At 32.9% G+C, this 12662-nt stretch overlaps 1 protein-coding gene across 2 annotated transcripts in view; it reads left to right on the forward strand.

Moving 5' to 3' along the window:
- LOC123703478 overlaps window positions 1-12662 on the forward strand; it is a 339926-nt gene that overhangs the window by 284190 nt on the left and 43074 nt on the right. Inside the window, exon 1 of one of the 2 annotated variants that reach the window (XM_045651482.1) lies at window positions 11391-11842. The exons of the other annotated variant lie outside the window; for it this stretch is intronic. Within the exon in view, the coding sequence (XP_045507438.1) occupies window positions 11800-11842 (43 nt within the window). The 5' untranslated portion in view covers window positions 11391-11799. Of the gene's footprint in view, window positions 1-11390; window positions 11843-12662 lie in introns of those variants that run through there. 2 annotated transcript variants of the gene reach the window in all.

Raw genomic sequence — 12662 nt, forward strand, 5'->3', positions numbered from 1 at the left:
TAAAAAATAGTAACTGGATATATTTCGAAAGAGGACTTTTGTATATTTTTATTTTTTATTAACAGATAGGGTACTTTTAAACCGGCGAATTTCGTTGTCCAATTGGACGTTAAAATAATATTACATATTTTATCTATAATATTTAAAAATATTGAAAAAAAAAATTAAAACATTTTTGTAGTAAATTTAAAGTTTAAACCTATACCGGACATGTTTTTTTAAATCACGAATGCATCCGCGATTTACGGATATGTCGAATTTCTGTACATTAAATGTGGCGTAAAAAATAAAATAGTATGACATTTTAAACATTTAAAAAAAGGTTCACCGTTTTTGCTTTTTGTCGTACAATAAAGGGCCACGAGCGATACTCTTAATAAATTTAATTAATTCAACTCGATACATCGAATATTCCAATTTCCAACGAAAAAATAAAAAGCGGCGAGATTTAAAAACTTTTAGGTTTTTGTCCTTGTGCGATTCGGACGCCGCGAGTCATGATTAGAAAAACTAGCTTTTTGTCCGCAGCTATGCGTGAACTTATACTATTTGTCCTGCTATAAGCAAGAGCTTATACGAATTTATATCATTATTATCATGCCTGTTTTCAGACGAACAGTAGAGTCAATTAAGTGACACATAATATTTTCCAACAACATACAAACAATTTACATCGGTGCATCACGTTTATGAAAATTGAAAATAGATAAGTGACATAAAGTTGCTGCGTGTGAACCGTCCGTCTGTAAGCCGCCTTAAACCATTCATTGGATCCGACACAATAGTGGCAGTGAAATGAAATGCAGGCTCTGTTTGCCCGCTCCGTTATTAAGGATTTGTTCGTAACGGGCTTGTTATTTCATCTGTTACGAAATGCCGCTTTTAATATACTTTAATAGATTTAGCGTTGTTTGCGAGCGTTTGTTCGTTTCTTTGGTAAAGCGCTTTATCTTAGTATGAAAGTGCATCAAATATTGTTAATGCGAAAGTTTGTTGCGCTTTCCAAGCTAAATTATAGCACTGATTTGGATGAAAATTGTTGAACCCAGGGGGTCAAACACAGGCTACTTTTTTATACATGGATGAAAGTTTTCGCGCTTTTTTGCTCGCAGGGCACAGATAGTTACTTATCATAGAGAAAGTTGAAGAAGTTATGAAAGCATCCAGCAAATTCTTTTAGTATAATTGTTACTATGATAGAGTTTCTTATTGTAACGCCTGTAACCAACGATTTCACTTCACGCATTGTAATGAAACAAAAATTTAATAAATCTGCTTTGTATTACAGCAACTACGATATATTATTATCATCGCGATCCGTGGAGGAAACACACAACAATACGTTAAGACCAACTGCGTATTACAAATAACAACAATTTTACCATCCTCTGCAGTGTTTCGACGCAGAGACAGATTCCCCCAAACAGATTCGACGCAAAGACCTTCAAGAAAAGGGCATATAAAGGCCGGCATCACATTCGCGGTGGCCCTTACATCGCGAATGCTTATGGGCGGCGGGCTTCACTTTCCATCAGGTGACCCGCCAGCTCGAGTGCCTGCTTTAAGCGACAAAAAAAAAAGATTTTATGATTTTTTAACCGACTTCAAAAAAAGGAGGAGGTTATCATTAAAGTTTCTTTTTTTCGTTTTGAAGCATGAATCGCTGAACAGATTACAATGTTACTTGATATAGAGATAGATAGAATGTTTGAGAAGGACTTAGGCTACCTTTTGTCGAAAAATTTGAGAGGGATAAAATAGGGGACGGAAGTTAGTATATAGAAAGAAGCAGAAATATATAATTAATTCAACAGAGCTTTGAAAGGAGCCTGTTTGAGTTTGAGTTTGAGTTATAATTCGACAATCGTCACAAATGACGCGGATGTAATTAAATTTTACGCCATTGTTTCAAAGTAGAGTTAAGTTAAAAGTTTTAACATTAAGATAGGCTATGTAAGGGCACAAGTTAGAGGCTGTATTGTTGATAACCGCGACGGATGTCTGAACAAACTGAGATAACCTGTGACGTCATTAGGGTAGATAAATATTGACTCGCTCACGCCTGCGGTTGCGTGTTTTGATATACACAAACACACCGAGAAGCTATTATTTTTAATTTATTAGGTACCTACTACCTATACAGTGTATGCACATTATTTTTGTTGGTTGAATATAATTAAAATGGAAAATGAATATTGAAGTGAAAGATGTTTTTATTTATCCTCGTTTCTAATGGAGACCAAATATTTAAGAATTCGATTAAATTTTCTAGTTTTCGATCTAAATTAAATTTCTATTATTGTGTCCAATTCATAAAATAACTTACAGATTTATAACGCTAGGTAAACTAGGAAATAGCATATTTATAGCAAATAAGGTCATCATAATTTACTCGGCATAATTTTACGGCAGTTTTGACATTGTGTAAATCAGTCAAGAAGCACTCAAAAGCAAAAACATGTTTGTCTTATTGTTTACAAAATGTTAACAATTATTTTATCTGATTCATTAACATTTCAAAATCGAACCCGCGACCTTCCCGTCAAACAGCGAACCACTAAACCGCGTTTCAATTGTCAAGTTTAATTAATTTTTCATTGAATTGTTTATTTGCTGACGCTACTTCGATCTTAATTTAGATAACATTTACGCTTTAATGCGGGTGATACTATCTATGAGCTTAGAAATTCAATTTTGTTATACATTTAATTATTTTATGTATTTTTTATGATACCGTTCGTATAGTGGTTACAGATTGCTCCAGGGTGTATGACTGTATGGGTTCAATTCGGATTAAAAAAAATATTGTTATACATAAATGTATGATATGTATGTAGGTATATAATTGTTATAAAATATTTCGATGTTGTTAGTACCACAATCCTCATACCACAAAGCTTTCTTTAGATTGGGTGGCGTGTAAACAATATCGAAGAATATTTATTTTCACATTTCCTTTTTGATATCACACAAATATTTCTGAACAGATTTTATGTGGGATACGCTTTTTTTATAATCTGCAACTTGCAAAATCAAATATTCTAATCGTAAATTTACAGTTTTAACTCATTAATACTGATTTTACTATCCTGGATACTAATTCAATAATAAACATTATTTTGTCCCTATCTACATACATATTTATGAAAAATCTTCGTTCCATTTTATTTTTATAAACCTACACACACTTGAGTACATATTATACAAGTATACAACACAATATACAAATATAAAAAGATCGCAGCAAACCTCAGTAATGGCACGCACACACACGCACTGCGGTCTATACGCAACTTGCTCGCGTGTGCGTAATGGCAGCCAGCAAATTGCAACCATCTGCAATGGGATACAGGGATGTATAAAATCTAGATAGTATGTATTTGTGTTTTTGTTTTATGTATATATTATAGCAAGGTAAATCCCCTGTTTGAATTGGTAAAAAATAAAAATATGGCTTTCTATTCAGTAGTTTTTTGAGTTTATCCGTTTTAAGCATTATAACATAAGCCACAATCAAGCCTACTAATGAGGCACCGTCACTGTTTCATATAAATAGAGCAGCCACTACTTTAATAAAAAATGATCGCCCAAAATAGATCAGCATTCAAAAAGTAAATAGACTTGTCAATTAATTTACCATCATATAAATTATATAACTGAATAGGTACAAAGGAAAACATCGTGCATCAAAAGGCAAGTGGTAGATTTAAAGTTAATCGATAACATATGCCAACACGCACTTGGCCAGCGTGGTGGATTATTGGTTAAATCCACATGAGGCTCGTATTCCTGCAGCGGGAACGAATATGGGGGTAATATATTCATATTTCATACACTCCATCAGCCCATATTTGTACATCTGTCTATATGAAATATTCGATATGTTTGCACTATCTAGTGATATCTATATCTGTGACATCATCAGTATTATGTAAAACTAGTTGCTCGCCGCGACGTCGTTCGTTTATTATTTGAATACTAATTCATGTTATACAAGATTAAACATGACTTACGTCAAGTAAGTAAGCTAGCAAGTCACGAAAAAAGATAGTATTTTACTCAAATTATTAAAACTATGTACCATAGACAAAAAAACTAATTTACTTTATCTATAAAGAAAACTAAAGAGAGAGAGGAGCGAATGTATCTAGATTTAAAACAGTTTTAAAATCGGTTAAATAGTTCGTGGTCGATGCAATAAGATGTGATCTGCCAATGATTTGTGGTGAGGTAATGTGTTTCAATTTATAAAATTACATCCAATGCTGGATATTGCATTAAACTTTCTATTTAATATCAATTTGATTTATATTGGTTATTAGTGTATCTTATAAAACATGTATTTAAAAACATAAATATGTTGGTTTGTATTATAAAAGATTGAACCGTTTTAAGGTATCAGATATAAAGGGTAAAAACGACCTTATTACTGAGACATCGCTGTCTGTCTGTCCGTCCGTCTGTCACCAGGCTGTAACTCGTGAACCATGATTAATAAAAATATGTATTTCTGTTGCCGCTATAACAAAAAATAATAATAATCGAGGTTAAGCAAATCCAACTCGCACTTCACCAATTTTTAAATTGAATGTATTTTGAACTGCTGACTAATTACGCGAAAACGGCTGAATTGATTTTGATTGATGATATAACATGATGGGACGCTGTAAAATGAAACACATATTTTTTTTTATATCATACTAGCGGTCCGCCCCGGCTTCACCCGTGGTACATATTCACGTTTTCTCTACATAAGAACCATTCTCGAACTTTAAGGAATATTATAAAAAAATAATTAACGAAATCGTTTAAACCGTTCTCAAGTTATGCGGTTACCAACACATTTTGGGATTCATTTTTATATTATAGACTAGCTGTTTCCCACGGTTTCACCCGCATTGCTCCGCTCCTGTTGGTCTTAGGGTGATGACATAATATAGCCTATAGCCTTCCCCGATAAATGGGCTATCTAAGTATCTAACACCGAAAGAATTTTTCAAATCGGACCAGTAGTTCCCGAGATTAGCGCGTTCAAACAAACTTATAATATGCGCGGCTTTATAATATTAGTATTATAGGTTTAGATGAGAAATTTTTTAACGAAGTAACCGAATACCATTAATAAAGGATTGTGTCGTTTATTTTAAACTTCTTAAAACTTATCGCTAAAAACATGTAATGAAACTAATTGGTTTGTAATTCTTTAAAATAAAATTATAATATAAAACACAATTATTATAAAAACTCGGCCAATCAAGTTGTATCGTTACGATCTGATTAAGATGAGCACAAAAAATATTAACAATTCATTTTTAAGACAAACCTTTGAAGGTCAAAGTACTTTTTGTTTTAACCAACTGCGCTTGAAGGAGGGTAATGTTTTGCGACAATTTGTACTTACAATTTTTTTAAAGTGAAACTTCTTTTGGCGCGTTGAGAGTAAAATTTCAAGGCCGCGTCATGGCAATACCGTCATGTCATGGAGTAAGGCGACGATTTTGGTAACTTTGAATCTTGCCAAAGAAGTTTCACTTCTGACACGTGTGCTTGGCACACACGCTCTTTTTTTTCTTTATAATCAGTTTATAAAGGTACTTACATAGTTTGAAAGTACCTTATGTTATTTTTATTGAATTCACCTTTTCTATGTAATAATAAAAATAAATACCAGTTAGGTACTCTGGATTAATAAAAAATTTGAAATGAATTTATCATTGTTAAAAATACTTGACCGATTTTGATAAGATTTTAAGAATTAATAGTTTCGAATACGACAAGGTTCATGTACGCTCGTAGCGGGAATATAAATGGCGCTATTGGACATTACAGTGCAATTAACACGGACAGAAATGTGGACAATAATCATAAAAATATTATATTGCCTCACTCGAGCGAACCCCGGAGGCCTTCTTGTTTTCATTTTAGCGAAGGGAATGGACACAATATGTAAATACTAAATATAAGTTTTATTAATCTGTATTTTTATATTTTGGTTTCTTATATTTTAAGTATTTATGTGATTAGAATACAGACTTGGTTCAAGCAATAATTTTTACTTGTTCAAGTAAATAAATTTTTAAACATATACCTACTTCATACATAGATACCTTTCAGTATTATCAATTATCTTCTTACATAAATAAAACGACTTTAAAACTGTGCAAAAATAAGGCTTACGTAGGTACCTAGTGACATAATAATTTAAGTACTCTATCGCGACGTAGAGATCTTTTAAAATATCTTTAACTAGCTGCGCCCCGCGGTTTCACCCGCGTGGCTCCGTTCCTGTTGTTCTTAGCGTGATGATGTAGCCAATAGCCTTCCTCGATAAATGGGCTATCCAACACCGAAAGAATTTTCCAAATCGGACCAGTAGTTCCTGAGATTAGCGCGTTCAACGAAACAAACTCTTCAACTTTACTTTACATACTATTAATATAGATTTAAAATTAAAATCTCAGCTTCCAAGTTATTTATCAAACTCAAACCATGTGGCATCCGTGATCCGACATCTTTGACGTTGACAGGTGTGATTGCGTGTTGTGTCATAAATGCGAACTTCAAAATGTTACGTTCCCATAAAAAATTTACGGTTTTACACCTGGTGGTAAAGTATGGATAAATTTAAATTATGGGGTTAATTACATGTACTTACCGATAAATTTTAAGCTTTTTAACAAAAATTTGCTTTAGAATCTTTAAAAGTTTTGATTATTTCCTTGATAAACTTCAGAAAATATTGCTTCTTTGTTTAATATTAGGACTAAATGTATTTTAAACAAGCTAATTTCTGCGACTACGATTGCAATAATCTATACTAATATTATAAAGCTGAAGAGTTTATTTGTTTGTTTATTTTAACGCGCTAATCTCAGGAACTACTGGTCCGATTTGAAAAAATATTTCAGTGTTAGATAGCCCATTTATCGAGGAAGGCTATAGACTATATATCATTACGCTAAGACCAACAGGAGTGGAGCCACGCGGGTGAAACCGCGAAGCGCAGCTAGTCTTTTATATGTATGCATTTTTGATTTATTAAAACAAAAATTTATTTTACAAGATGGTTACATAACAATAAAAGCTAAATCTACATCATATTCTCGTTATCTCATAGTCTATTAAACTTTACTAGTAGAATATGCAGTGTTAAATTCGCAATGTGCAGTCTGAAACCGAGATGCAGCCTCCATCATAACCCCAGATCCAGGATTTGAGCTGATCCCTAGGCGACCGCACTAATGCTACCAATTTTGTGAGCTATTGCTTGATGATATGTGGATCTGTTTGTGTGTGAATGTATTAAATTGATGTAGAGATTTTAGTGAAAATAAATAAATAGGTATCGTTTTAAGTTAAGAATAATCTAGGTAGGTATGATTTATTTATTAATCACTACATAGTATAAAAAAGTCGCTGTCTGTCCGTTTCTATGTATGCTTAAATCTTTATAAATACGCAACAGAAGATTTTTGTATATATAATTTATTGGGTTTTAGACAAAGTGAAGCGAAACCGCGGACGGAAAGCAAAGGCAATAAGACCCGAACAAACCAAATCATTAAGTATATAATATTTTGAAACTAAAACTAAACAAACATATAAATAATTATCTTATTTATTCACCACAAAATACCTGTAGCTCGCAGCATCCCAATCTAATTGAATTTACTAGGTTTTAGGTCTTACAATAGTTTCTAGGTCAGAGTTCGTGGAATTCATTTTGGTATGAATAAAACAAAATTAGCAATTCAAAACATAGCACACATTGAGCTCAATCCCGCAACAAATTACGTGAAACACTAATTAGTTATTTAATTAAAATAAATTAAACTTGCCGTATACAGTATCATTTTGGATGTAGCAGTTTGAATGGTTTGACAAACATGGCTCTAATGTATGGAAGGTTAATGAATGGCAGAGGAATTATTTTAGTTTTAAATAAGTATATAGGTCAATATTAGACATTAGTACATACTTTTCATTGTTCTTTACTTATTCCTACACATATAATTAAGTACATAATATATTTATTGCTTCAAAATATTTGCCAAATCAATTAAATTTAGATATAAAAAGAGCGTATGTGCCAAGCAGACGTGTCAGAAGTGAAACTTTTATGGCAAGATCAAAAAATGGCAAAATCGTTGCCTTACTCTATGACGTGAAGGTATTGCCATGACGCAACCTTCCAATTTTGTTCTTTCACGAGTCTAAATCTAGAAAACGATCCATCTGAACAAAACACTAACCTAGATTTTACTATATCGTCTATCAAACTACATCAATAAGTCATTGACACGAAGTTAGCAGCAAGTTAATTATACTATATTCTGTTGCTACCTGCTATTGTTCATTATCTTTTGTTAGACTACGGATGATCGAGTTTTGTTAGGAACAGGTAATGAAATAAAACTATCTTGCCATTGGTAATGTATTTAAATAGATTAAATAGATTTATCGTTTAGATTCAGCTTGTTTCTCTCTATATTCGCTTATTAAGAAGTAGCATATTTATTGATACAAGTTATCTATATATTGAAGCTTGCTTCTAGCATTTATTTTTCGATTGATGAAGTGATTTTCTCTTACCAAGTCGGTTGAGCAGGTCCTGATTGATAGAAATATAAATATTTATATATACACTAGCTTTCCGCCCGCGGCTTTACCAGAATAGTCAATGGAAAAAATACAGTGTGAATGATAGAATGAAGGTACAAAGAAACAGAAAGACGCACAGATAGTGAAAAGAATTGATAACATTTATGTTTTAAAGAATAAAGAATAAATACTATTTTGTAACAATAAATTAAAACATACATAAAACGTATCCAGTAATTTCAAAAGATAGCAACGTTTTTAATTTTAATATGTTAAATGTTTTCAAAATAAATAGTCTGAAAAAATCAAACTACGATAACCTACGTATGCATTTTGAAACAAAATATGCATGAAATTATAGATTTCCAATTTCAACGTAGTTTCGTTTGAAATTCATATCATACCGAAATACAAATTTGAAACGCGAAAAGCGACAAATGTGCGCTATCAATTCATTTGTATTTAATCGATTTTTGCATTGCATTTTGCTCTTTTTGTAAAACAAATGCGTATTAACAAAAACTGAAATTGCATGTTGTTAAAAATGGATATGTAACTTGTTAATTAGCGATTTATTTAAAAGCTTATAGTTAGCCCGTGACTTTATTTTATTTTTATAGATATCTATATCAGTATCTGTGCCGCGCGTGCAACAAGTACATAGGTATATACATATATATTACTAAATCACATATTATGTATCATCCAAATACGTCCAGTAGTTTTTTCGTAAATAAGTAACAAACTTCCCTCCATATTAACTTTCGCATTTATAATAATATAAGATGCATAGAAATGCAAAAAGATTGCATTTTACATTTTCAAATTTCGAATTTATAGGTATATTTTTTTTAAATTCTGTTCAATTCGCGCGGTTTATTTTCCACGAAACAAATTTAAACTTCTAAACGTATAGAAAAGCGCTGAAATGAGGGTAAACTATACTGTGATTTCTGAACGACAAATTGTATCGATAAAATGTCCTGCGATAGCATTCTTGGTCGTGTAAGGTCCGGGAAAAAGCCGAGAAAAGACCTTCTTTTGTTATTTACACTTATTTATTATTAAAATGTTAGAAACATGAAAAAAGGGTTTATTTACATTGATCTATAATGACGTTTTTTAATGTAGGTATTATCTTTAAGCATCTTTAGTTGTAGCTATTAAAGATATTTCATAACAAAGAAATAGATATATATTATATATAGAATATGTTATATATATTTCAATTTCAATAGCCTAAGGCCTAAGCCATAAATGGAAAAAATATAATGTTAAAAATAAATTTGGAATCCTTCAGAGATTTCATGTCATGCAAAATTTTCTAAATGTGCGCAGATCTTTATGAATGGTACTACAGTCTACAGTCCTATTTATTTCGTGCTATTGCCTTCAAAAACAATAAAACAGACCCAAAAACCCTTTGACAATCGAATGCTCGAAACCAAAACTATCTCGATGACTCTGCTAGTTTTTGTTTTATTTTAGTCAACAACTGTTTAGAACATTAGAATGATTTTGTTTACGTAGTCACAGACTACAATTCTTTTTTTTATTTCATAAGCTACCTATACTTAGATATAATATAGAAAGTTTTAAAGATAAACATGTTTCTTAGTCATAGAGATAATATGTAATATGTACTGATAATATGTACTACGTAGGTACGTACATATTATCTCTATGTACGTACGTAGTACATATTATCTCTATGTTCTTAGTTCATATTTTACTAGCTTTTCGCTCGCGGCTTCGCCCGCTTTATTTAAAATCTAATAGGTAATACCTGTGGGTAATACTACCAATATAATAAGACCTTCTTGGAGAATCAATCCATCTATTAAAATACCGCATCATATTACCTAAATCCGTTACGTAATTTTGAAAATTTAAACATACATGAATCATGATACAGGGACAGAGGAAGTCAAGCAGCTCTTTTATAGGTACTATACCTACCTATGTAGTACCTAATACCTATGTAGTGACAATTTGAAGTTTCGAATTTTAAATTTGGACCCAAACAATATGTACTTAAACAGACTATAAACCAAATTCCCTATTATATCTGTGCATTCCCTGCATAGACTATAAATAGTTAGCCGTTAACAGTGCATTATCATTCGAGATTAACCGATAATTTGAATAATCGTCGCTATTTTTGTTTCGCATCTCTACGCCATTAATTTGGTTCGGATTTAAACCAATTGCCAATTGGCGTGTTAAATAAAATCGCCGTTTTGCCGACACTCATTTAAACGATTACAGCGCAAACAATACAAATCGGAATCCGAATAAAACCAGCGAAACGCGGTCATTATGGTAATTTATTGCTATCGTACGTAGAATATTATATTTTTTTTATTTCACGTGCATTGTTCCATTGATCGCGGTTTTGTGGTGCTCGGACAACGGGAGTTTGATAACATAAAGCATCTCGAATAATTCGAAACGTACTCGTGAGCGTTGCAACTCGCAGCCACGGGTATCTTTACCTGTTTTCTTTGAACGCACGCAGGAAAGGGACGGCCGATCGAAATCTGTGTGGAGAATGCATTTCGACAATGCGTACCTACTGCCTTATGCCTACCAAACGTGAAACGAAAGCGGCCGGGACGCAGGGCGACGCCACTAACAATGCAAGACTATCTTTCTGGTTATGCAACCCGCCTATATTCGGAAGGCCGGCGATTGTACGGATCAATTTGAGCGCGAACGGCTCTCCGTTTTTGCCGCTTAGGCATCCGGCCGTGGCCGATGAAGCGACTGTGCGCCGCGCATTCTTGCCTCTTCACCAATCCCTGCCAACTTCACGTCAGTTTCACCCCGACCGCCGCGCGGAACGGACCTGTGCCGGTCGTTTCGACAAAACTATCGAGCAATACAATACTTAAACAGTTTCAAGTGACTCGAATCGATTTCTAAGTTTGTTATATTTACTTTTTGTGTAAACAAACAGTGATGGAAACGGATTCGTTCAGAAGGGACGGTTTAAAACGATGACCGAAAGTTTTAGTTGTGAAGAAAAAAGTTCGAATGCATTCGAAGACAAAAAATATTGTGTGCGTCTAGTGATGACCTGATGGGATCGCAGTGCGACCGAAAGCGTGTAGCTAGTGATGTGTACTGTGATATAAAATATCGACAATCGATGATTGTCGTGTGTGATAAGTGTAGTTTAGTTACCAAAGATTCCTGATGATCTTGTACATTAATTTGTGTTTCATATTGGTAGTTCTAGGTGAGTACAGAGTACACGCGTGGCATACTTTAGACCTAACGGGTTATCGGGCGAATTTATGTTGTAGAGTTCAATATGGGAATAACATCGGTTTAAATATAAATATGTAGTAATGCGGGGAAACAGATATTTGCATTCATTGCAGACGACGCATGTTAATAAATCTTGGCGAAGACAATGCGTGGTCTGTTTGTTGATATAAGAAGTCTTGGAGAAAATTTAATGCTTACATGCCAAGCTCCGAGAGAATATTAATTTAACTTCACAGGTCATTGTGTGTAATGTAGAAGAGATAAAAATCTTATATGAGATCATATTTGTTTATATATTCCTCAAGATGTTTTTTCTCATAGATTCTTTAAATGTGATAACTGATAAGGCTTAAACGTAAAAACAATGTTACTTTTAATTAGGTAAACAGTAGAGAAAAGCTGGTTGTTAAAATACATGTTTTATACAAGCAATTATTATAACAAAACATGTAAAATAAACATGAATTGCCGAAATAACCATTTATCAAGTTATAATAAGCGCTCATTCAAATTATTTAATTAGGAATTAGGATCGTTCGGTTCGAGCTATAAGCTGTACCTACCTAGGTACGTACCTAGGTAAGTTTTAATTAAACACAGTTTATAGTTATTGTTCAGCTTGATTTTATGGTTGGACATTCATTGGGCACTACATTTTGTTAATGAAATACTTTTGTGTTGTGTTTTTTTTTTGTTTTAATTCAAAACAAACACGTAGGTACTTAGTGGTATAATTATTTGCATAGGTTAGGATTTGAGAAGACATGATTTTTTTTGCCCTGAGTTAG

The sequence above is a fragment of the Colias croceus genome, chromosome 26 (genome assembly GCF_905220415.1).
Source record: "Colias croceus chromosome 26, ilColCroc2.1".
In the NCBI taxonomy this organism is placed as follows: domain Eukaryota; kingdom Metazoa; phylum Arthropoda; class Insecta; order Lepidoptera; family Pieridae; genus Colias; species Colias croceus.